This window comes from Thamnophis elegans, chromosome 9, assembly GCF_009769535.1.
Source record: "Thamnophis elegans isolate rThaEle1 chromosome 9, rThaEle1.pri, whole genome shotgun sequence".
Classification (NCBI taxonomy): Eukaryota; Metazoa; Chordata; class Lepidosauria; order Squamata; family Colubridae; genus Thamnophis; species Thamnophis elegans.
This window is the reverse complement of record NC_045549.1, coordinates 20,142,706-20,169,837: the sequence shown is the minus strand read 5'-3', so window position 1 is coordinate 20,169,837 and position 27,132 is coordinate 20,142,706. Positions and strand designations below refer to the sequence as shown.

Genomic DNA, 27,132 nt, shown 5'->3' with positions numbered 1-27,132 from the left:
AAAAAAGTACAGTACTGCTCACATAACTATGGAGAGCTTTGCCTGCTATTTCCACCAGCCTGATTATCACTCTTATCAGATGATTTTGGCAGAATAAATTTGCTATTTGCCCATTATCATTAGCTGTTTGAAATTAATTGCTTGTTCTCCAGCCAGCAATTGCCCTGCTGCTACTTATTTGTTTTTCAATCAGCATTTTGCAACTGAGTTCTTCGAAAGAGGAAGTGTCCTCTCTTCACCTACATATGTGAACACATTGCGTGCACAAAATCTTCCCTCACAGCCTTAAAATAAGCATTGCCGTAGAGGAAATCTGAACAAAATTTGAGGAAGCTCCAAAGAAGGTGTCTTTCCTTTCTATTGCCCTTGCTTCTAGTTTTGCCGCTATCTCATTCTGGGATTCCATGTTGCTGTAATGAGAACAAATATCCTAAAGTAGCCTTCTTCACTGACAGTATATATTTTTTTATAAGAAAACACATGTTGATTGACGTCTCTTGCTACTGTTGGCAAAAATGGATTTGGAAAATCTAGTCTGCATTGGTAGTGGTACGAGCACTTTTGAGCGAGTTTCCTTGTTAGCAGCCCTTGCTGAAATGGCTACATGAACATAAGACATCTCAAGCTTTGCATTCATTTGGAAATAAGTTCCTTTAAACTCAGTGGGACTTATTTTTGAACACACAGTGTTGTGTCCCGCCAGCGGCCAGCAGAGCTGGCAGCAGATTTGGACAGTGAGGAGGATGGGGTGGAACATGGGCCAGTCCTCGAGTCTGGCGAAGGCTCTGATGAGGGTTCTGCGTGAGAGGCAGAGATGGGGACAGGGCCGTCTGACAGTTATTGGCTGCCTTCGGAGTCAGACATCAGTGAGGCAGACGAACAAGTGGAGCCTGTTCCCAAGTGTGCACATGTGCAGAGTTGCCAGACGAAGGGAACAGCTAAGGAACAAGGGTTGACTGGGGAGTAAGGCCACAGGGAATGGTGAATAGCCCCGCCTACAGGGAATAAAAGAGGTGCAAAAGGGGAGTGGAGTTTGCAGGAGACAATTAGTTTGCTTAATTGGTTTGTGACTCTCCAAGGCACCTTGTCAAATTTTGAAGATATTGACCTGGCAGCTCTCCAAGCCACATAAGGTCTGTGACTGTAAATTCACCTTGAAAGACTTGGATGTGAATGAGTGGAATTCACAGTAACTTAATAAAAAGGGGTTTTTGTTGGGATAAGGAGTCTGCTTCGTTTGGAGAAGCCTAGGTCAGAACAAACATTAGAACTGCCTATTTGGTGACCCATACAATTAATTCTAAATCTTGTTTTCTGTTCAGATTTCAATAAAGCAAGCCAAAACAGAAGGGCGTCATGATAATATCATTCAGTGTAGAGTAATATGTGACTCTTTATATATGAGTGGGCAGGCTGTAAGAGTTTTAATACATCTTGGTAATACAGGTAGTCCATGAGTTATGACCACAATTGAGACCAAAATTTATGTCGTTAAGCGAGACATTTGTTAAGTGATTTTTGTCCTATTTTAGGTCTTTTCTTGCCACAATTGTTAAGTGAAGCACAGATGTTCTTAAGTAAGTAACTGGCTTCCCCATTGACACTGCTTGCCAGAAGGTCACAAAAGTTGATTACATGACCTCCTGCGACACTGAAACTATCATAAATATGAGTCAGTTGCCAAGCATCTAAATTTTGACCATGTAACCATGGGGTTGCTGCAATGGTCGTAAGTGTGAAAAATGTCATAAGTCACTTTTTCCAGTACCATTGTAACTGATGGGTCACTAAATGAACTGTTGTATGTGGAGGGCTCTCTATTTACTGCTTATTTGGAAATTTCTTAGATTTGTGAATATACCTTTTAGAAACCACTGGATGGTGCTCTAATTCCATTCCAACACGATTGTATTTTTGTGTTCTTTTTTCTAGTTTTGCAAATAGTTACAAACTACTTCATATGTAGCATTGCCATGTACACAGAAGGTTGTCTGCGTGTCTATGTTCAGATTTATTCAACTGATTCACTGATCCAAGGAAAAAGAGCGTTGACAGATATTTTCTGCTTTATCTATTATAAATGTCTCTGCTTGTAACAATGACTGGTTTTATATATGCATCAATTCAATTTACCGAGAAGAAAAATATAGTAGTTGCAGGATATGAATTAATAAATGTGTATTTTTTGGACTTGTTCGTGTACATAAAATGGAAATTTTCAGTTTTTGGCAGTGGCACAGATTATTCATTTATGTCTGAATTATACAGTATATTGATCAATTTTAATATTGCCTACAGTTACTGAACTTATACTATGAAGTATGTAGCTCAAACCTTATGTCTTGTGGGGAAAAAAATGAGAATAAACACTATTTATTTTCTTTTAGAATGAAACCTACCCAACTTTGAAATATAAAGGAGTGCATTTTGGCAGTTTGAGAGAAAAGCGTCCTGAATTTAAGCCACACGAGGGCCCTGGACCTGCAGACTATGATATCATGCCGTATGTAATTCAACTGGTGCTTTGGGTCATATTTGCACCTTGTGATATTGTAATCAACAAATGTGTAATTCAGGGTGTGTGTGTGTGGGGGGGGGGGAGAAGACAGGGAGGACATAATTGCCTTTTGAGGGTTGTTTGGAGGCCGTATTCTAAAACCAGAATAATGACAAGTGAAAAGTTGGTACGGTTGGAATGGGGCCGGCAGCATTCTCATGGATGCGCGCACATGCACGCAGTGTGTGCATGCATTCAAGCGCCTCCGTGACGCTCCGCGATGCTCCAGCTGCTCTGCAGAGCGTCGCACAGGGGCTGTATGCGCCTGCGCCATGCACCTGCGTGGAAGCGCAAAAGCCTTTAAACTCCGGTAAGGCGGGTGGGCTCTCCGGAGCACCATACCGAATGGTATCTGGTGCTCCGGGCTGGCTCCTGTACGCGTGTATCGGGGCGTACTGCTTGCAACCCACAACTGGTTCACAGACTCCTAAAATCGAAGTAATTTAAAAGAAAGAAGATCATCAGTTCCCCAGTAATTGGTTCTGTTGTTGAACTAATCTTAACATTATAACTTTTTTTCCTAAGTTCAACCAGAATGACCCTTGCTTATCTCCATTGTATTTTGTCTTGCTCCTCCCTGTGTGTGTGTGTGAGAGAGGGGAGGAAGAGAGACAGACAGGCAGACAAACAGACAGGAAGGAGAAATGGAGGAGGGAGGGAGAGAAAGAGACAGACAGGGGGGGGGAGAGAGCGAGCAGATCTTGGTCTTTTTCTATTTCTAACACTTTCAGGTTTTTTAAAGGTTCTTTCTTATCTCCCTGCCTATTTTCTCCAAGTCAAATACACCTAGGAGTCTCTCCTCTAAGCCCTTGTTCTCAGTCTTTTAAATCATGATAGACGTATGAGTTGGAAAATCTTTTTCAGGTCTCTCACATTTATATCTACAGCTTACGGTGGCTAGATGTAGTCTTGGAGCTCATTCAACCATTCCCCTCATCAGCTTGAAGATAAGCAGCTTCCAAACTTTCCTCTCCCCACCCTCTCTTTATTTCATGCCACACAATTAAATGGTTCTCAGTGGTTGCATCACCTTTCTCATCTCCAATTATCTTAATATTAACTATTGTTTGTTTCAAAGAAGCCAAAGTTCGTAATTATCACCTGCTACTATATACTGTCAATTTAGTACTCTGCAAAGTAGCATGTTCTGAGAAATGATAGAAGGCAGGAAATTTGTTACTTATTCATGTTGCCTGTAAATAATGTTAACTTGTCAGCCCATCTGTTTTTTAATGATCAGTGTTACTCCCTGATAGTTATCTCCTTGTGAGTCCCTAGACTAAATCTGCTTTTCGATATGTGTATGAAACCCCTTCTAGCCAGAATTTAAAGAAAACCGAAAGGTGATTTTTCTCGATTCATTTAAGTTCTGAACGTCAACCTACACATGAAGACAAGATACTTGTGTTGAAATATGCTGATTCCTCTATCATGGTCATCTTTCAGCTGTTTTTCTTATAGTCTTAACGTATTTTGGCTCAGGGTAAAATAATTTTTATGGAGAATAGAAGGGAAAGGAAATGAGGATAGAGTTGATTTGAACTCCTATCTTCTTGTTTGCTTCTTTTGCTCCTTAAATTACAGGATGCCATAAGAAGAATGCTAAACGGTTTTGAAATAGGGATGCATTAAGAATATAAACCACAAACAGATTAGTAATGGTAAAACCAAATGGTTATAGTTTAAATTCCCATAGCTTTATAAGGCATTAATTTTTTATTTCTTTATTTAATTGCTATTTTATTAATTTGATTTTGATACCAACTAGAACGGGCTTCATCTTTTTTAAGTATCTAAACATCTGGTTCAAATTAATATTTTTAAAAGACTGTTATAAATAAAAAAAGAAACCTGAGAGATAGGAATCTTGCCTTGAACAATTAGTTATACTTTTTAAAAAATATTTTTTCCTGTGAAAATTTGTGGTTTTGGAAAGTAATATGACCTCAGAGTAAAGCAACTAAAAATACAAAGAAGCTTTTACATGTTATGAAGAATGTTAAAAAAATACTATGATATTTATAAAGAGCCAGTTTCATCCAGTGGCTGAGGCTGGAAACGAGGAGATTATGAGTTCTAATCCCACCATGAAAGTCAACTGGGTGATCTAGGGCTGGTTATTCTCTCTCACACAATTCACCTCACAGGATTGTTGTTGTGGGAAAAATAGAAAGAAGGCATGTTGAATTTGTTTGCTGCCTTGAATTATTTGTAAAAATAATAAAAGCAGGATATAAATACATAAGCTAACCATTGCTAAATTATTGCAAGAAACATGATTGTATTGCATAAAGCTACACAGCTTTCTAGGCCTCCTCAGCCTTGAGTGCAGTTTCATTACTGTATTTTTTGGAGTATAAGATGGACCAAGGTTTTGAAGAGGCAAATTTTAAAAAAAGTAGGTAGGTAGGTAGAGGGAGGGAGGGAGGGAGGGAGGGAGGGAGGGAGAGAGAGAGAGAGAGAGAGAGAGAGAGAGAGAGAGAGAGAGAGAAATACAGTAGGTAGGTAGGGAGAGAGAGAGAGAGTAGGTAGGTAGGTAGATGTTTCCAGGTGTATTTATCCATGTGCTGGAGAAGGAAATCACTGACAATCTGCAGCACCTAAGACTTTGTTTCTGCTGGGACAGCACTTGATCAATGTAATTCTCATCAATCAGTTAAAGAGCTTTCCAAAAGGGGAAAACAAAGTTTTTGCACTCTGCAAACCTCCCAAAAATGGTTTCTTTTTAAAAAAAGGCATGAATAGCCTTGGGGGGGGGGGCTTGCAGAGTGCTCCTGTGGGGTGGGGGTGGGGGCAAAATGAGCAAAAATGGCCCGTTTTTGCAAAAACAGGCCTGTTTTTCGTCAAAAAAATTGCATGCATAGCCTTATGGAGGCTTATAGAGTGCTGCTGGGAGCTGAGCCCCCCCCCCCAGACCCATTTTTTGCTCATTTCTGCTCTCCCCAGCCCCCAGGATTTCTCTGAAAGCCTCCATAAGGTATGCAAGGTATGCATTTTGGTGCATACCTTGCATACCCATAAGGTATGCATTTTGGTGAAGGGCGGGGCTTCGGGAGGCAAAAAATGCTGTATTCAGTGTATAAGATGCACCCAGATTTTCAGCCTCTTTTTTGAGGAAAAAGGGTGCATCTTACACTCTGAAAAATATGGTAGTAATTTATCTGCGGGAAGAAAATTTGAAAATGAAAAATAGATCTTATTCCATTATATAAGTGAAGGCGAGGCTATTAGTGAGCAAACTGGCTTTTCATTTGTTCTTGCAAAAGCAGCTGTTTTTAATGTTCCTCTTGGGGGGAAAAGGGTAAAAGCATTTTGTGCATGTTTTAGGAGCTTAGGCATTTAAAAGGCAACTCATAAATCTCCTCAAATTTTCTAAAGGGAAAGCGCAACGCATTGTGAAAATGTCAACATCAAGAAGGAAGACAAGAAAAAATGTGTTCTCTATATTCCACGGTATCATGAAGAAATAGTATTACAGGAAGGAAAAAAGGTAACGCTAACTGAACATAGTCATTTGCAATATGTAGAAAATTATTTATGACGGGATTTGAAAGTCCCAGTTCGAAACAGCATGCGTTAAAAAAAAAAGAGCATGAGCTGTGGAATAAAAATAATTGGTGGGCTTTACAAAGCCGTGCTTTCAGAAGATGAATTTGCATAGACTTAAACAATCTTGGCAAAGTATGATATATTCTTGTTACATTTTTATAACATTCTTTTGTAAGACTTCTGAAAGTCATAGGAGAATTGGAGAAACAGCAGGAGAAATGCTGTGTCATATTTCTTCCAAATAAGAAAAAGACAGAGTTTTCATTCTTCTTTTTCAAATATAGCCTTAAGAGGATAGTTTTCAGTTTGGTGACTCATTCCTACAGCTTATGGAGGAGTATCCACTTTTTTTTGTCTAATTCTTTAAGCACTCATGCTGTCCCTATGTTCCATCTATTTATCTATCATGTCCATATTGCTTCAGTATGTCAAACAATAGCTTGACTTGCCAAGTACTGAGATTTAAGAGGATTATTGTGCAAGCATTATAAGATGAGTAAATAGGCTTTTCTCGTTTTGTTCATGTGGCTCATCCCCACCCCCCTCCACAGAGTAGCAGGCCTTCTCTGTAGCACAGCTTATCCTCTTCAGTGAGGCTCCCCTAAAATTGAAATGGCTCTTGCCCTGTTGGTATTTTAAAGAGTCCTCAAGAGGTGACTCTTCACCCAGGCTTTTGGCAAAGTTGATTGATGCCCCTTTTCTTCCCTCCATCTGTGCTTGTTTTCTCTGTCTTTGTTTCTTTGTTTGTATTTCTTGAAATAATTCTTCTTCTTCTTCTTCTTCTTCTTCTTCTTCTTCTTCTTCTTCTTCTTCTTCTTCTTCTTCTTCTTCTTCTTCTTCTTCTGTGATTAATCTTTGGTGAGATTCACAGCCTTTGGGGCTTGTTGGTAGCTCAACAGATCGAGTCCTAACCAAGGACCTAGGAACTGTTAAGGTAACGTCGAAGGATATAAGCTGTTCCAAGTACGGTGGTTTTTTTGTAGAATCAGAATGTTCAAGTCTGATAAATTTAAAATTTCCAAATAGCGAGGTAGCCCTTTAGGTATTGCTCCAAGGGCTCCAATTACAATTGGGACAACACACGTTTTCTTTTTCCACAGTCGCTCAACTTCAATTTGCAAGTCCCGGTACTTTGTGATTTTTTCTTGCTGTTTATCTTCTTTTCAACTATTGTTATGTCCGGTATGCTGTGGGTCAAGTGCCTGTCAGTCTGGATTCTGAAGTCTCACAAGATCTTGACGTTCTCATTCTCTAAAACTAATTATTATTATTATTATTCGCAACAACAGAATTGTATCACAGCGGCCAGTTGTTTCGCCGGATTTGGCATTGATTACTAGTCGGGCCCCACCCAGGGGCCTAGGACGTTGTAATGTATTTTCGTAATATACGTGCAGATCCAAGAAGTGCGGCTTTTTGCATTTCACTGATGGTGATTTTGTCAATTTTTAACTGTTTTAAATGTAATTCCAGTGCTTTTGGAATAGCACCCAGTGTGCCAATTACCACTAGAATTACCACTGCTGGTTTGTGTCATAATCGTTGAATTTCAATTTTTAAGTCCTGGTATTTTGCGATTTTTTCATATTCCTTCTCATCGACCCTGCTATCACCTGGTATTGCGATGTCTATGAATGTAACCTTATTTTTCTCAACCAGTGTGATGTCTGGTGTATTATGTGCCAGTATTTTGTCCGTTTGTATGCGAAAATCCCACAAGATCTTGACCATCTGATTTTCGGTGACTTTTCCAGGCTTATGTTCCCACCAGTTTGTTGCTATTTTAATATTATAATTTTTGCACAAATTCCAATGGATCACTTGTGCTACTGAATTGTGCCGCAATTTATAATCAGTCTGTGCGATTTTTTTACAGCAGCTGAGTATGTGATCAACAGTTTCATCAGCTTCTTTGCAAAGTCTGCATTTGATATCATCAGAGGATTTTTCGATTTTGGCCTTAATGGCATTTGTGCGGATAGCTTGTTCTTGCGCAGCAAGGATTAGTGACTCTGTTTGTTTCTTTAATGTACCTGCTGTTAACCATAACCAAGTTTTTTCACTGTCCACTTTATCTTTTATTTTTTCCAGGAATTGGCCATGCAATGCTTTGTTCTGCCAACTCTCCATTCTTGATTTTATCACATCTTTTCTGTATTCTTGTTTAGTCTGTTGGACCTTCAATAGATTTTTGTTCTTTACTTCGATTAATAGATGTTCTTGACTTTCTTTTAAATAATCAGCCAGTTCATGTTTTTTTTCTTCAACTATTTGCTTCACTTGTAATAATCCTCTGCCACCTGATTTTCAGGGCAGGCACATTTTTCCATGCCAAACTGCATTGAAATATCGGTGTTGAATACACGGATGGTGTTTGTCAGTGATTGGATTTCTATTTCTGACTTTCCATAGAGTTTCAAATCATCCATATATAATAAATGAGAATTTTTTTCAGCTTATTTGGCTGTTTTGTAGCCTAATTTCATTTTTTTTAAGATTACTGATAGTGGGATCATCGCGATGATGAAGAGAAGAGGTGAAAGTGAATCACCCTGGAAAATTCCTTGCTTGATATTAACCATTCCGTAGTTCTCATTCCCTACTGCCAACTCAGTTCTCTACTGTTTCAACGCCTTTTCAGTAAAGGATGTAATATTTTTGCTAATGCCAGTTGTTTCTAAGCATTTTATGATCCAACTATATGGCAATGAGTCGAATGCCTTTTTGTAATCAATCCAGACCATATTCAAGTTCATTTTTCTGTTCTTACAATTTTCTAATATCATTTTATCAATTAGAAGCTGATCTTTTGTGCCCCTGCTCCTTCTTTTGTTGCCTTTTTGCTCTACTGGCAAGATATTATTTGTTTCCAAATAATCCATCATGTTATCTGCAATAATGCCTGTGAGTAATTTGAAGGTTGTTGGCAAGCATGTTATTGGTCTGTAGTTTTCAGGTGTTGTTCCTTTAGTTGCATCTTTCTGAATCAAGTATGTTTTTCCAGTTGTCAACCATTCATCAATTTGACCATTTTGTAAAATTTCACTCAGTTGCCTGGCCAATATTGTATGTAAACTGGTCAGATATTTGAGCCAGAAACCATGCAATTGGTCATTTCCAGGTGATGTCCAATTCTTTACTTTTTTTACTCGATTTTTGATCATCTCAGCTGTTATTTCTAATACTTGCATTTGCTTGTTGCCAATGCTTTTCTCAAAGTCATGTATCCACTTTGCTTCCTTATTGTAGTCCTTTGCATTTTCCCACAGTTCTTTCCAGAATTCAACTGTGGCCTGCTTTTCTGGTTTTTCACTTTTGGTGTCACCATTCACATTAAGACTTTGATAAAAACGCCATTGGTCTGATTGAAATTGCTGATTTTGTTTATCTTGGATGATTCATGCCTCATATCTTTCAATTTTTCTAGCTGTTGCTGTTATCTGCTGTTTTACAATCTCTACAGCTTCATTGATGTTTCTTGTATCCAATCTATATCTTCTGAATAGGTGATCTATGATTTTGCGGTTTTTAAGCCGTTGCTCATGCATGTTCTTTAAGTTGCTAGCATCTGCCCTTAATTTTTTGACTTTTTGTTCTAATTGGATTTTCCACTTTGGCTTTGATGCTTTTTCCATTGTGTGACTAGGTGCTTTAATGCCTAGTTCTTTAGTGACTATTACAGCTGCACTGTACATTAACTGATTCATTTCCAAGATGGATCCCGGTTTGATTGTTGAAAGCACTGCATTAACCATTTTCATAATAGGGGCCAAAATTTTCTTAGGCACAGTTTTTAATGATGGTAAACGTTGCCTTTCCTCATTAAGCAGAAAATGCTCCATGATCTTATCCTTCAATGCTTTTTGTTTTTGAGTTAGTTCATCAGTTGGTTCAGTGATAACTGGTTCTGGTAGTAATGTTGTTATTTCCTCCCCAACATTTTCTTTTGGGAGTTCTACTATGTTTTTAGTTGTGTCTTGTATATCATTTATTTCCACTTGTGATATTGTTTTTTTGGTTTTGCAATTTGCCTGAATTTCCTCAAGTTCAACTTCACTAAACACTTTATTCCGTATAATAAATCACCTTTGATCTGCTAGTCGCTGTTCACTAACATTTGAGTCTGGATATTGTTGTTTCCATAATTCATACATTCGCTTTAAATAGCCTCTTTTTTCTGGCTCTGAGTTGTAATAACAGGCCATTATGGCATGATTTCATCTGTACTGTATTTTTGTCATTTTGTTGGCTGGTCCACTTGTAGCCCACTTGTCGACGGATGCCCAGGGACCTCAACATCCGCCGCGGCCCTTGTTAACCCACGCGACAACCGCTGCGGTATAGAATTTTTATTTGTTTCTTTCACCATGTTATATGGGTTGGCGTTTTTTTTTTATGGGGTCATCCCAACCCTCCTCCTTTCTCATCCGGGCTTGGGACTGGCAATGGTGGAGTTGTTGTTGTTGTTGTTGTTGTTGTTGTTGTTATTATTATTATTATTATTGCAATAGCAATAGCACTTAGACTTATGTATCGCTTCACAGTGCTTTACAAACCTCTCTAAGTGGTTTACAGAGACAACATATTGCCCCCAACAATCTTCTGATCTCGGAAGAATGGATGCTGAGTTAACCTTGAACCAGTGAGAATCGAACTGCTGAACTGCTGGAAGCCAGCAGTCAGCAGAAGTAGCCTGCATACTGCTTTCTAACCACTGTGCCACCACAGCTCATATAGACTCTTAAAGAGTTTTATTATGCACTCTATATAGTATTGATACAATGGATAATAGAATAACAAACATCTTAAGTGGTTTGTTAAATTAAAATCTTGACAATTGCAATTATTTTATTATTTGTTCATTAAAATTGTTTCCTGCTTTTTATTTGTGAGTTCAAGATAGTGTATATAATGATTCCCTTTATTGTTTGTTACCATTTCAGTTTCAGAGGCTCCTTAGTTTGGGGAATAATCCCATTGCCTTTGCTAATTCTTGGTGAAGACTTATTTTTATTGAAAACTGTTGTCAGCTGGATCTTCCTGAGAATAATGTAAAGGATGGTACAGGTAGTTCTTGATTTACAGTCATTTGTTTAGTGACCATTCAGAGTTACAATGGCACCGACAAAACTGTCTTATAACTGTTTTTCACAGTTACAACCATTACAGCATCCCCACAGTCACATGCACTGACCTGGGTCCTGTCAGAGATAGGTTGCTGCCGGTTTGGCCCAGATCAGGCGAAGTGGTAGTAGCGACGGCGGGAGGGTCTGTCCCCCTTCCTGGATGCTTCTGCGCATGCGCAGAAGTGTTGCGTGCATGTGGGAGCACGTCCAAATCAGTAGTAAAAAAATTAGCAACCTACCTCTGGGTCATGTGATGATGATTTGTGACCTTCCCAACCAGCTTTTGACAAGAAGAAGTCAATGGGGGAAGCCAGATTGGCATGATTCACTTAACAGTTGCAGTGATCCGTTCAATTACTGTGTCAAAAAGGTTGTAAAATTGAGCAAAACGTACTTAACAGTTGTCCTGCTTAACAAAGGAAATTGTGGCCATAAGTCGTGGACTACCTGGTTACTACCTTTGGTTGTACATGAGAAATTTCACTTGATGTTAGCAAATAACAGTGCATATAACAAATAAGCATGGGAAAATACAGCACACAATTTAAAAACTAGGCTTTTCCTTTGTACTTAGTCTTCATTCCCATGTTATCTATATGCAGTATTCCCTAAAAAAGTGTAGTTGAAGTTTGTTATTGAAACAGAATGAAGTTTGAAGGAACAGTCTTTTGAGAACCCAAGTAACTATCTATTCGCCGAGTGAGTGGGGGCCCGACTCACTCGGCGGGTCACACGCTCGACCTCATATTCTTCTCGGAGCTGTGGAGTTGTGATCTTGGTTTGAGGGGTAGCGAAATCTTACCCCTGTCATGGTCGGACCACTACCTACTGAGGCTTGACTTTCGGAGACCAAACCCCCACTGTAGGGAGGAGGAACCGATTAGGTGGTTCCACCCCAGGCGCCTTACAGACCCTTTGGGCTTTCAGACAGAGCTTGGTATTGTTCCTGATACCCTCGCCCGCAGTCCGGCAGAGTCTCTGGTTGCTGCCTGGAATTCAGCAGCGGCAGAGGCTCTTAACCGCAACGATGGAGATCCAGTAAGTCTGAGTCAGACCGAGCGCTTTTAACATCCAGCATCAGAGCCTACCTTCGGGCAATTAGGATGACAAAAAGAACACATATTGCCTCTCTGATAGCTTCCGCTGAGTCGCGCCCAGCCGCCTTGTTCAGGATAACCCGTTCCCTCCTAAACAGGAGCGATACAAGCGATCCTTTGCAAGGCAGAGCTGAGGACTATGTCCAATTCCTCGCGGATAAAGTTGCTCGGCTTCGGACGGACCTGGACTCCAATTACGCAGAACCAGCCGAAGCACCAGGGGAGAATCTGGATGGACATCACTGGATTGATTTTCAAGCTGTTACCCCTGAGGAAGTGGACAAGGCCATGGGAGCTGTAAGTGCCTCCACATGTGTACTGGACCCGTGCCCCTCCTGGCTAGTTGCTAACAGCAGGGAGGTGACACGGGGCTGGATCCAGGCGATTGTTACCGCCTCCCTTTGGGAGGGGTTCTTTCCCCCCGCTTTAAAGACGGCGGTGGTGAGACCCCTTCTGAAGAAGCCATCTTTGGATCCAGCCGTTTTAAACAACTACCGTCCAGTCTCCAACCTCCCCTTCGTGGGGAAGGTTGTTGAGAAAGTGGTGGCCTTTCAGCTCCGGCGGTCCTTGGAGGAAACCGATTATCTAGATCCCTTTCAGTCGGGATTTAGGCCTGGCTACAGCACGGAAACCGCTTTGGTCACGCTGACCGATAATCTCTGGAGAGCCAGGGATGGAGGTCATGCCTCCGTCCTAGTGCTCCTTGACCTCTCAGCGGCCTTCGATACCATCGACCATGGTATCCTTCTGCGATGACTGCGGGAGGTGGGGGTGGGAGGCACTGTCCTACGGTGGTTCTCCTCTTACCTCTCGGACAGGTCACAGTCGGTGTTGGTCGGAGGGCAGAGATCGACCCCTAGGCCCCTGAATTATGGGGTGCCACAGGGTTCGGTCCTGTCCCCCCTCCTGTTTAATATTTACATGAAGCCGCTGGGTGAGATCATTCGACGGCACGGGATAAAATACCATCAGTATGCGGACGATACACAGTTGTATCTGTCCGCCCCGTGCCAACTCAGTGAAGCAGTTGACGTGATGTGCCAGTGCCTTGAGGCTGTTAGGGTCTGGATGGGGGATAACAAGCTTGCACTCAATCCGGATAAGACCGAGTGGCTCGTGTGTTTCCCTCCCACTAATTGGCCAAGTTTTCCATCTCTCAGGCTGGGGGGGTCAAACAGTATGCCCCTCAGACAGGGTTCGCAATTTGGGAGTCCTCCTGGACCCACAGCTGACTTTCGAACACCACTTGTCGGCTGTGACCAGGGGGGCATTTGCCCAGGTTCGCCTGGTGCACCAGTTGCGTCCCTACCTGAACCGGGAGGCCCTCACAACAGTCACTCGTGCCCTTGTGACCTCTAGACTGGACTACTGCAACGTGCTCTACATGGGGCAGCCCTTGAAGAGCATTCGGAGACTTCAGCTTGTCCAGAATGCAGCCGCGCGAGCGATTGTGGGTGCACCTCGGTTCACCCACGTAACACCTATCCTCCGCGAGCTGCACTGGCTGCCTATTGGTCTTCGGATACGCTTCAAGGCGCTAGTCGTCACATATAAAGCCCTTCATGGTATTGGACCTGGGTACTTGAGAGACTGCCTGCTGCCAATTACCTCCAATAGACCGATCAGATCCCACAGATTAGGCCTCCTCCGAATTCCATCCACCAGCCAATGCCGACTGGCGACTACCTGGAGGAGAGCCTTCTCTGTGGCTACTCGACCCTCTGGAACGAGCTCCCCATGGAGATTCGAACCCTCACCACCCTCCAGGCCTTCCGCAAAGCCCTTAAAACCTGGCTGTTCTGAAAGGCCTGGGGCTAAAGAGTTTTTGCCCCCCTTCTCGAATGGTATGGTTGTTGTATGTTTTTAAATTTTGTATTGTTATGTCTCGTCTTTTTATCCCCTGTCTGTACCCCCTTCCCTGATTGAATTGTGAGCCTCCCTGAGTCCCCTTCGGGGAAAAGGGCGGCATATAAATGTAATAAATCCAATAAATCCAATCCAATCCAATATTCTTCAATTAATTATCTTCTATTTTCTTTGGGGTGTTTGCTGATTTTGCTAAGTGTCATACCACCAAATTTTCACTTGTATGTTTCTATTCCTGTTGACAGAAACAAATGGAGAAAGAATAATTATCTTTCATGTTGTGTGCTTTGATATATGTGATCTATTTATCTAGTGGATATTTATATATTGTGATAGCAGGTTAGAGTTTTGCTGCAGAATTTTCTGGAATTCTTTTCTCTAGTATATGGGACACAGTAGATGAGAGATACAATTATTTTGTAGGATAGAAGTGACCTCTGAATGACATAACATACTGTACTGATTGACCTCCATCTTATAATAACAGCTAACTTTCTCTTCTATGCTTACAAAGTCTGTATGATTTATAGTTAATCACCATCCAATTTGACTATTGTATTGCACTGTACACATATATTGGAACAGCTATAGGAACAAAATCTTGCAAATCTGAATGTGATTCCCTTCCTTCCCCATTTATTTTCATCTGAATTGAGAAGGTGGTTGTATTTGAGATATTTTTATAAACCACTTTCTTGATCTGAGTTCAAGCCTCACTTATGTCAGTATTGCCTTTGTAATGATTCTTCCTTACTTTCTTCAAGGGCGTCCTCTATAATTATGATAGCCCTCCTCATATATTTGAGAATCAAAACCCTCCACCTTCCTGTTGTGGCCTGTCAGCGGCAAGCGGAGCTGGCAGCAGATTCAGACAGTGAGGAGGTTGGGGAGGAACATGGGCCAGTCCTGGAGTCTGGGGAAGGATCTGATGAGTGCTCTGTGTCGGAGGCAGAGAGGGGGCCAGAGCCGTATACCAGTTATCAGCTGCCTTCGGAGTCAGACATCAGTGAGGCAGACAAACAGCTGGAGCCTGTTCCCAGTGTGCACATGCACAGAGTTGCCAGATGAAGGGAACAGCTAAACAACAGGGATCGACTTGGGAGTAAGGCTATAGGTGAACAATGAATGGCCCCTCCCAGGGGAAATAAAAGAGGAGCGACAGGAGAGTGGAGTTTGCAGGAGACAATTAGTTTGCTTAATTGGTTTGTGACTCTCTGAGACTCCTTGCCAAGTCTTGCAGATATCGGTTTTTCAGCTCTCCAAGCCAGATAAGGTTTGTGACTGTAAATCCTCCTTTGAAAGACTTTGCTGGATGTGAATGAGCAAAATTCACTGTAAATTAATAAAAGGGTTTTTTGTCAAGACGAGTTTGCTTCATACTCTTGGGAAGCCTAGGTCAGAACACTTCCCATGTGGAGACAGAAACATGGCCTTATAGTCACACAAAGAGTCTTTCATTTGAATGTTAGAAGAAAAATCTAAGTAAGAGTGTTGTGATAGTAGAACCAATTATCAAGAGATATGAAATGACTATATTGAAGCAGAGGCTGAATAGTTATTACCGGTAGTCAGGAAACTTTTTTTTAAAGATGGCACCTTGGACAGAATGAAGATTGTGGGGATTGGGATTGCATTTTCTTTAAACAGTTGGGTGGAAGATAGGTTGGTTTAGGTTATAGCTGTATGAATGGGCCATGATAGGCAAGGTTAAGTATGAATAAAGGCTACTTGATTGTGGCTCTACGAACAACTGGAAAAAGAACAAAGCATAACTAGATAAGGAAAGGAAATAAAAAGAGAAAAGGGAAATAAGAGAACATTAAAAGAAGAATTTGTCTGGTATAATATGCTCATCGCTAGTTGTGGCATGTGGTGGATATTACTGAGCTATGGAGGCCCTGGAAATTATGTGATGTTGGCACATTTTGCATAATACCCACGTTATCTGAAAATACGATCTACTCAGAAAATAACTTGTAGCTTGATTTTTACATGTCCACTCAATATAAGCCCTACCTACAAAATAAGTCCTAATTAGGACCCTGCCCACTCCAGGGTGCACAGGAAAAATTAAACTAGGGTAGGGATGGGGAGAGGGTGGAGCTGTCTTGCTACTTACCTTCGGATAGTTGCAGCCAGGCTTCGCATACCTCGGCCATTTCTTCTTTCCTGAAGTTCTCTGAAGCCGATAACAGAGCTCTGGATCGATCCAGAGCCAGATGCATCATGCATAGGGCAGGCCCACCCTGGCTCAGCAAAGGCAAAAGCATCGTGATATGTCACGATACGTCACGTGATGTGGTCGAGTTTGATAATCTTTAAATGGAAACTAGATGGATGAGACATGAACATCTTTGTTGTAAGTCAGTAGCTGTATGGAGATGCTTGCTGGAAGCACACTATTATACTTTGATGAACGCATAATAACCAAGGAAAGGTGAGAACTACTGACAAACAAATTATAAATGAAGCAGCTTAACAATAAATTATCCTGAAGAATATTAATGTTCATTTTGATGTACATGATATTTTTTTACCTTATAGATCACAACTTAAAATATTAATTCAGTTTACAAATTGCAGTTGACTTCATAGTTCATCAAGGAGTTCACACTATCTATAATCTAGTTTTGAGGACTGGTTGACATTGGATGTTCTAATCATAATACATAATTGTATTTAATTGTTATTCAGAGCATTATATAGGAAGCTTTTACTGCTGTCTTCCTTACTACTTTATCAAAGAATACGCTCTAATTCAGTAAATATACTGTGTGAAGAACCTGGGTTGTGCCTAATTATTGTATATACTGCATAGAGAGTCAAATGGTTTAGTGCAGCGATGGCAAACCTTTTTTGGCTTGTGTGCCATAAGCGGGGGGAGCACAGGGGGGTTGTGCGCAGGCATGCTCTACCCATAATGCAATGTGCAACCCCCAGTGCAGATGCGCGCATGAGAGGCATTCCCCCCCCCATTTTTTGCATGATTTTTTTCACCCTCCCCAGGCTCCAGATGCTTTATAGGAGCTTGGGGAGGGCGAAAACAGCCCCCCCTGGAGGCCCTCCTGAGGCTTCAGGAGTTTCCCTGAAGCCTCCGGAGCGCAAAAAAACCAGCCCTATGGGCAAACCGGAAGTTTGGGAACGGACTTCTGGTTTGCTCATAGGGCCGGTTTAAGCCCTCCGGAGCCTTCAGGGGCCTTCTGAAGGCTTTCCTGAAGGCTCCGGAGGACCAATTATAGTCACTTCCAGTTTGCTCGTAGGGCCGATTTTAGTCCTCTGGAGCTCCTAGATTCGCCATCCCAGGTATAGTGGTTAAGGTATAAGCCTAAAAACCGGGAGACAGTGAGTTTTAAGCGTTCTTTAGTCATGAAAGTCATCTGGATGACTTTGGCCAGTCACTGTCTCTCAGCCCAACCTGTTTTACAGAGTTGTTAGTATGGATAAAATAGGAGGCAGGATATTGTGTCCTTGTTTCTGCATTGTAAACGGCTACACATAAATATTAAATGTGCATTTAAATTTCTAGAAAGATGTATTTAACTTTGTGCTATCCAGAGGTTTTGGCAATGTGGAGATTTTTTATTGTTTTAAATTTTTTTTAACTTGGGAGCTATCCAGAGTTGTTGGGAGTTGAACGGCATACAAATTATTAAATAATAAAAGCCTGTCTACTTAAGGATACACTGAAACATACAATATGACCAAGGGTACTTAAAACTTTGCATATAACTAACTGTTTAGCAAACCATGCATTGTATGCCTAATATTGAACTGTGTTGATTAATATTTTACAAATTTTCTAGAGAAATCAAGTGGAAGCACTTTGGGTGGAACCTTGAAGGAGCTAGTAATGAAATTTGGAACTAATTTATTAGTTACTAAAAGTAACTAATAAATATTACTTTTAACTTTGTTACTGTACTAACAAATGTTTGGTGAAATGAATGGTGGATAGGTAAAGGTATCTGGAACAGGAAACATTGCATTGCAAGTCATTTAACATTGGATTTAGTTACAAATGGCTATTTTTATGTTTGGAAAGACTTGATGAAGCGGTAAATTGTAAACATATTGCTCCTGAACCTTCAGCGTAGTAGAGCGGTTCATCTAGTAAAAAATCTCTCATTCATTCTCCAACTTGTGAAAGTAAAATTATTATTATCATTATTATTATTTGGTATGCTTCAGAATATATCCGAATAAAGCTCAAACTGAGAAAGATGACAGGAAAGAGCAAGGCTGTCAGTATAGAAGAGATGTTGTAGTAAGAGTGATGATAGTCCTCCGCACTCATCTTAGCTCTTCAAGCTTAGCCCCTTTGTCCATCAATCAGTTTAAAGTGGCAGGTAGTGACCATTAGGAGGATTCATTAGCACCCTGCAGCACAGTTGTACAGGGTGACCCACATCTGTCTTTATTAGAAGTTTGCTAGTTGCCAGTAGTGAACAGATGGATCATTATTGTCTATGTTGCCCTTTGGGTGTACCTGGAGGACAAGCAAAGTCATCCCGAGCAGGACGCACAGTGTTACCTCGCGAAGAGGAAGAATTTGAATAATATTATTATAGGCACCGATGGTTACTGCTGTGGAAGTGTGTCTCTTTCACCTTGGATGAAAAAAAATATATCAAAAGATAGCAATTACCAATATTTGCAATTGCTTCCCAAATGTTGATAACTGTTTTTTTTTTTTTTTTGAGAAATAACCTAGCAGTGAGATTTTTTTTTTTAACCCAACATTTGTGTTTCCTACATTTACATTTACTAAAGATGGGACAATGAAAGGAGAAAGTTTTAGACGGATACTGCAGATGCTGGTGAAAGTAGTATTTGTCAAATACTACTCTTTTTTTCATGCGGCTGTTGATGAAAACAGGATCGCCAACATGATTGCCAATGTCCGATGACGGATATGGCACAAGTAGAAGAAGAGATTTGTCAAAAGAAATAAAAATGGAATGGTTCTGCCCATTTTCTTATGTGGAAGTGAATGTTGGACATGTTAGGAGAAACAACCAGGTAAATTAAATGGGAAGAGAGTACCTGAGAAGTGTGTCTGATTGTTTTTAAAAAGACTTGTGATCCAGAATTATGGATGATCAGTGCATGTAGGCTGAAAATAGAATGAGTTATCTCAGGTGATGTAGAGAGAATGAATGAGAAATGAATTGCGAAAAGCAATATATGAAGGATTAGTGATCATTAGAAAAAGGAGGAGAAAAACCAAGGAACATAATATAGCTGGAGGGAGCTGATGACTTTTTCAGAAAGAGGAAGGTAACAACTTTAAATGTATAGCATGGAAGCAGAACGCATGGAAACAGGCAAAAGATGTTGCACACAGCAGCCCTGTGACTGTGGGATGCAATCTTAACTTTAAGAACAGGTTGTAAGTAGCTTTTTAAAAGTGTCTTGAAATTTTGAATGGTTGTTAAGCGACTGGTCATAAGGACTTCCTGGAATGTATTAATCTGTATATGGATTTGATGGAATGGGTGACAAGGATGGGTGACAAGGGAAGAAAATTACAGAGGGTATATAATAAATAGTCTGTATATAAATTTAGTTGGATGTTTTTCCTTTTGTCCTGCTTTTAATTTGTTCTGCTTACTGCATCTTATCTTTTTTTCCCTGTTTTTTTTACACAATGTTTGTTCTAAAAGGGAGTAGTCCAGATTTGTTTAGCCTTTTCAGATTAGCTATAGCATGTATTACAGGTAGTCCACAACTTACTACCACAATTGAGTCCAAAATTTCTGTTGCTAAATGAGGCAGTTATTAAGTTAATTTTGCCCCATTTTATGAATTTTCTTGCTAAGTGAATCATAGCGGTTAAATTAGTAAATGGTTGTTAGGTGAATCAGGCTCCCCATTGACTTTGGTTGTCAGATGGCGATCATATGATCCCTGGACATTGCAACTATCATAAATAACCATTTGCCAGGCATTCAAATTTGATCATGTGACCATGGGGATGTTGCAATGGTCATAAGTGTGAAAAACAGTCATAAGTCACTTTTTAAAGTGATATTGTATCTTCAAACGGTCACTAAATGAATGGTTGTAAGTCGAGGACTACCTGTATTCTAGAATAGGGATATGACGTTAGTTTTCTGTTGCTAAGCTGTCCAGGTGTTAAGTAGTCTTGGATGAGAATTTACCTTGAAAACATACACTACAGAATCTCAGGTTTGCTCATGAAAATGTGTTGATGCAATTATAGACATAAATTGAGTGAACAAATTTCCACCTAAATAATTTATGGAAACAGCTAATTAAATAATAATTGTGAGTTCTAGTGGAATTTGTGTCCTCTTGAGCATAGGAATCAGCATTCTGCAACCTACTGATGAAACGGAAAATAATACAAATTGCTCAATTCTTTTTTAAATTTTCAAAAGAGAGAAATATTTTAAAGAAGCCTTACTTCATCATCTAATGAAGTTATAAAATTGAGTATAAAGCCTGGGTTTTTTTTTTGAATATATCTGTTAAGGTAGGATGACATTTACAGCTGTTGCTGGCATTTTCAACTTTTATATCTAACCCCATCTTGTGTTATATTGTCAGCTGTGAAAGTGAGATTTGAGTAATTCGAAGCAGCAATATACAAGAAGCCATGAAAACCAGTTATAATGTCAAAGTCATACATGAACAATCTGCATTTATCTAAGTCAATACTTCTTGTCTTTTCTTAGAAGTCATATAGCAAAAAGGTTCCTTTATTATTTTTCTTAAGAATCTTAATATTTTACATCCACATCAGGGGTGGGTTGTTGCCGGTGTTACTGCTGGTTCGCTTCACGCGTGCTTTGCTTGCGCATGCACAGAGGCCTGTAAATTATAAAATGAGTTAAAAAAAAACATGCTGGCAATGGCATGGGAGACTGGGGGACTGGTTCGGGGGCATGGCCAGCCTGCCGTCCCTACCAGTTCGGAACCCTGTCCCAATTTCTACTACCGTTCACGCGAACTGGTGTGAATCGGTAGCAACCCACCTCTGATTCAGATGAACATCTTACTGAGTAACTATAAAATATAACCAGTGGCTAAACTATACCAAGTTTTTATTTTTTATTTATAAATATATATGATATACTGTATTTTCATGATACATAAAATATATTTTTTAAAGTGCTATGTTCTGTCTCTTGTTTATGACTTTGTATGTCTTGTGATTTCTAAGTATGCTTTATTGGTTTTTCAGATGTGCTGCTACCTTCCAGGTCTTTAATTTCAATTGTTAAGAAGTCCAGGGTTCTGATTTTTCTTTTATGCCGTATTCCTGCACAGCTGGATAACAACTGGATATGCATGGTTGTGTCTGTAGGCACCGTGCTAGACCTCCCTATCTAGTCTTATCTAATTATATGTTAGTATTTCATGCAACTGATTTTTTGATTTAAACAAAGCAGTGAGGGGCCAAATTTAGGGATCATATTATCACATGACTGTTTTAATTCTACCTCCAAGTTTGCCCAATTAGCTTAGAAATTTTGGGGGTTCCTCCCTGTGGATGATCCAGGGAAAGCAAAAGGCCACTCATGGCATCTATGCTATGGAATAACCTTTTACCAGAGATCTGAATGGTATCTTTACTCCTGACCCTTAGGAAAGCTGAAAACAGCAGTTTGAAAAGGCTTTTGGTGATTACATCTGTTTATTGGGATAAAAGAAGAGATAGATAAGAGATAGATAGGTAGATACTGGTAGGTAGGTAGGTAGGTAGATAGATATAGATATATAGATACATAATGCAGTGCTATATATATCTTATTCTACCCCAAAAAACAGATGTTAATGTCTTTATAATGTGATATATGTCTTTCCCAATCTTGTTCCTTTACCAAAACTCTGGGAGTTTGAGGGTTTTGCATAATATCTTACCTGGTCCTAGTGCTATGCTTTTCTGGATAGATAGCTGTTGGATCTGTAGCTGATGGGATCTGTTGGAGCCACTTTCTGTCTGTCTATCTGTCTGTCTGTCTGTCTGTCTGTCTGTCTGTATCTCTCTCTCTCTCTCTCTGTGTGTGTGTGTGTGTGTGTGTAGGTGTGTGCATGAGTGGTATGTATATAAATGCATATATTGAAAAAGGTTCAATACGATGTGAAAACACTTGGAAGAAAAAGCTGATTACCAGTTTAGTGCTCATTTATGATTTATTTTTTCTGGCAGGTGCCCTCAAGAGGTGTTAGAATGTAACTTGTTTAATCGTAATGGCTGAAAATTATAGGAGTTGAAATCCTACATTTCTGGAATAACTTAGATAGGAAAATTGATGGATGTTTTCTACCCAAATGAAGAATTCATCACACTGTCATGGTTACTGTTTTCTTATTCTCAGAATAATTCTGCTCATCTTGTAGATGCAGAATATTTACTATATATAATTGTCCAGGATCTCCTCTGCCTATAAACAAAGTCATATTTGCAGGAAGTATTAGAACACATACATATATTCAAACATAAATACAAGATATAAAGATTAATTAGTGTTTTCCATTTTTAAAAAAATAGATGACTATATTTTGTATATCAGGAAGGTCTATAATCTCTGAATAGGTTTAGTCCACTTAAAAAAGAATACAGTTACCCTGATTGTCAGAAATAATATACCTCAAAATGAATAAAACACACACTTGTAAAGTTACAAATGCTGCAAATTAACAGGATAATAAAGGTACATGTTTAATATTTCATGATAGAAGTGATTTATTTAACAGTCACTTGGCACATAAAAAGTAGCATTAATTGTTTAACTTGGGTAAGGTATGATGTTGAAATTTATTATGTCTTACAGTGTTATTTCAGTTGATTAAAATATATTCCACTTATAAATGATATTTAAATGGTATTTTTCGTTCACTTTACCAATAAAATAAAATAAAATAAAATAAAAATTGCCACTGTGTTAGAATCACACAGTAATGAACTATGATAAATATCAAAGCTTAACTGTGTATGCTCATATATGAGTCAGATCCTAGATTGTTTAACCCAGTTCTGTCTATTCAGAAACTCTTCAAAACATCAGCAGTGGCCCTCCTGAGGCTTGTTGCTTAAAATTATTTCAACTGGAGATGCTAGACATTGAATTGACTTATGCTTTTGATTCTAAAAGCCACTTCATTTGGGACTTACTTATATTCCCTGAAAGTAATGTATTTTCAAAGATATATTTTCCTTTCCACTTTATCTTGGGATAAACTGTTAAGCCAAATATCTATTGTTATCTATTGTTACCTATTATTTTAATGTTTATTATTTTGTCAAGATAAAATTCAAGTTCATCTTGGCAAAATATACTTTACTGCAGAGTTCCCCAACCTTTCCGGCTTTGTGGACTGTCAAGGGTGCAGGGAGGGAGATAAAAGGGATGGTTCCATGCAAGAGGCAGGCAAGCACTTCTGTGGCCCAGTTTGAAGGACTCAAGGCCTGGTAGTGGGCCATGGCATGGGGGTTGGTTTACTGTATACATTTGTGTTGTGGCCCAGCAGGAGCCGTTGGAGCGGCCACCAGACTCCGACAGCGAGGGGCCTGATGAGTCGGCTCTGGAGGATGTGAAGGACCCTGGACAGGGTTCCGACTCTGAGCAGGCTGCAGAGAGGCTGGTTGGCCACCAGGAGGCACCTGAGCCTTGGACTAGTGGGGAGGAGATAAGGGAGAGTGAGCCAGACGCCAGTAGTGAGTTGTTCCTGGATGCATGCACCGAAGAGCTAATAGGTGTCAGGAACAGTTGCGCAGTTACAGGAAGTAATTGCACTCAGCTGGTGGTCATTAGGCTCCTCTGTAGACTATAAAAGACTGCTTGTGCACACGCCCCTCTTGCAGAAGTCAATGCAGGAACGAATATCAGAGAACATTGTTATAAACTTGGCAGTCTGGATTGCTGCCAAGCCTTATCTGTGTTTATTGCTGCCCAAGCTTGTCTGTGCCGGTTTGCTGCCAAGGACCTGTCTGTCTGTTAATTAAATGCCGTAACATCTTTGGCTCGGAGTGTGCTTTGGTGTGGAACGAGGGGGGTCAGAACACATTTGTGTATGTTATCAATAGATAATGTGACCATCAAATTTTTAACCAAACCACCATGAAAAATGGTAAATAAGCCAATCCTCAAAAGTTTTGTATGTTTAAATTTTACAACTGGCTTACCACTGGGTGGCACATTTTAAATGATATTTGGGCTTATATGTGTACTTAAAAAAACATTACTGTAAAAACTCATGGATAAGCTCATTGGATTAGATGAATTAATTTTTTGGATGTATTTTGGCACTTAAAATTCCCAGCTTATCAGCAAGTATATGTAGCGCAGTATTTTGACACACCAAGCTTTCTAAAACTTCATTTTATATTATTGTGTGGATCATAAAGAAACTGAATCGGTAGAGTCCTAGCCAGTGAATTAATTTATGGGAAGATTGCTTTGAAGAAAAGGATTGAAAAAGCTATTTTGGCAGCATCCTCTGATAAGTCAGGGACAAGTTCACAGTGAATACTTCAAGTTCTCCTCAATTTTAGGTTTCAACTGGTTTTATTCAGCAGATTAATAGATACAGTCTGTTTTGTTACACATAAGTACATCACTAACCAAACAGAATGGGTTCTCAATGGCCTCCACTGAGTTTTGTATGACACAAGGACAAAGATGAATTCTCAATAAATTGGAGCAACAAGGAGGAGATTGTTTTTCAATACAGAGTTTCCAACTTTCTAATAGATTATTTTCAAAAGGGAAATACTTTCAATGAACAAGACCTCTTTACCTTTTTTCTTTTTTTAAAAAAGAAAAATAAGCTAATGAGTTCTGTTTTTAATTCAGATGACCTTGAATTGGTTTTTGTTCCATTAATGGCTTTCAGAAGATGAGAAAAAAGCAGTGGTACTGCAACAGTTCTGAGAGAGGTTTAAATGGGGGGAAATGATAGAACTACTGTGAAAGGTAAATAGTAATCATGGTTCATTAGTGATTACTGAGAAAGGCTTCTTAAAAAGGATAAAATATTTATCTCCTGGTGGAATTTTCAGTAGGTAAGGTCCCAAGATTAATTTTATTTTGATGCTAATTTTCTTATTAATATTTATAACCTCTTAAGTATAACATTCAATCCCTTTAACAGTATCTTTTTTGCTAGTTCTTTTCTTTATGTCAAAAATACCCCATCCAATGAGTTTATCTACCGTTCTATCTAATATAAAGATGTATATTAAGCAATGCTAACAAGCTCTCAATGCAAGAAATATGTATTTGTGTTTGTGTGAATTCTCCAGGCAGTTTAGAAACATGCTATTATTATACAAGTGTTTAGCACAGTAATCTGAATGCCATCCTGATATATTAATAATCTATTTGCGGGGGGTTCCTCTCAGGTTGGCAATTGATACATATTCCAAAGGCAATATTTTATACCATGAATCATTTATAACCTAAATCTGAACACATTTCCCCTTATATAATTTGATTGATTGCCACAATATGCTTCAGTGTCAAAGCTACATAGCATACATTTTACCATATTTAGCTGAATTCAGTCCTTTAGAATTCAGTTACCTTAGTTTTGTCCATATAGCATAGGTTTACCTCTTTTATTGAAGCACAGGATACATTTCAGTCTTGAGTTAAGTAAAATTTAGGTGGCGATTATATAAATGAATATTGTCAGTTGAAAACTTTGTTGTGTTGTGAAGTAGAAGGCATGTTTTAAATAACAACCAACTAAGCATTGGAAACTGTCCACTAAAATTATTTTTACATCCAAAACTCTCTTATTAACTTAATACAGCCTACCTCCCAGAACTCCAAAACTGTCAGAGACTGCTTTTTTGAACATCTCCTTGTGAGGAGTAGCTGTTTGGAACACTTGTAATCACAGTTCCTTTCCTTGTCTTCATTCCCACTTAATCATGACCCACTTTTTGCAGAATCATCTTCAATCTGCTACCTACTTACCTAGCTACATTTGTATGCAGTTCAATATTTCAGATTTACAACAATGTAAAAACTATTAAATGTTTACAGTAATTCAACTCTATTCAATTTCACGAATCAAAGAAAAAACTATAGACATAATGTAGAATACCAAATAATCCACAGGCAAGAAAATCTGGTTTCATATGGTGCACATTCACCTCTAAAGGAGCTTCAGACCTTCTGGAAGATTAATACTAAAGGGCTCAGCTTGACTTCTAGAAAAAGAGTATTCCAGAATATAATGCCTTTCCTGAGAAACAATGTTTGCTCACTTTACCTCCTTCTTGAACTTTGAGTATCATAAGCAACTTCCCTGTAAGGATCACCTCAACTTTACTTGGAGAAGGAAGTATTGAAAGTGCTTGGAAGCAAAACCATATAGGACTTCATTGATCAAACTAGCATTTTGAATTCGTCTGGAAACTCATTAATAACTACTCAGGGCCTGCAAGTGAGACATAAGCACAGCAACTAAACTCAGTTAAGATCGGTTTGGGGCCAACTATATTTTTTGAGTATGTTTACAAAGCAGTCAGACACAGCACGTTGCAGAAGTCTAACTACATGTTAACGAGGACATGAGTTACAATAGTCAGATTTTCTCTCTTCTGAGCAAAGATCCAAAGTCTCCACCTGGCCATTCAGAAGTAGCAATGTTTCTTGGAGGACTCCTGAACGGCAGACCTGCTGCTTCTAAGATAGTACTACTACTCAAATGACAACACTGATGGAGTGTCAAAGTTCCAACTGACAAACCCAACTAAGCAAGCACTGTTTAAATGTTCTGAACTCTGAATGCAAAACTTCATTGAGTACATCATATCGATGCAGATTGAAAGTACTCAATAAAGTTTTGCATTCAGAGATTGAAACGTCTTAGCGGTGTTTGATTGGTTGGGTTCGTCAGTCGGAACCTTGACCCTCTTTCAGTGTCATTTGAAGAATAGTATTATCTTAGAGGCAGC

At 39.5% G+C, this 27,132-nt stretch overlaps 1 protein-coding gene across 1 annotated transcript in view; it reads left to right on the top strand.

Annotated features, from left to right (window-relative positions):
* STPG2 (sperm tail PG-rich repeat containing 2) overlaps nucleotides 1-27,132 on the top strand; it is a 190,559-nt gene that overhangs the window by 20,622 nt on the left and 142,805 nt on the right. Inside the window, 2 exon segments of the mRNA XM_032224340.1 lie at nucleotides 2,388-2,503; nucleotides 5,936-6,047. Of these exon segments, the coding sequence (XP_032080231.1) occupies nucleotides 2,388-2,503; nucleotides 5,936-6,047 (228 nt within the window).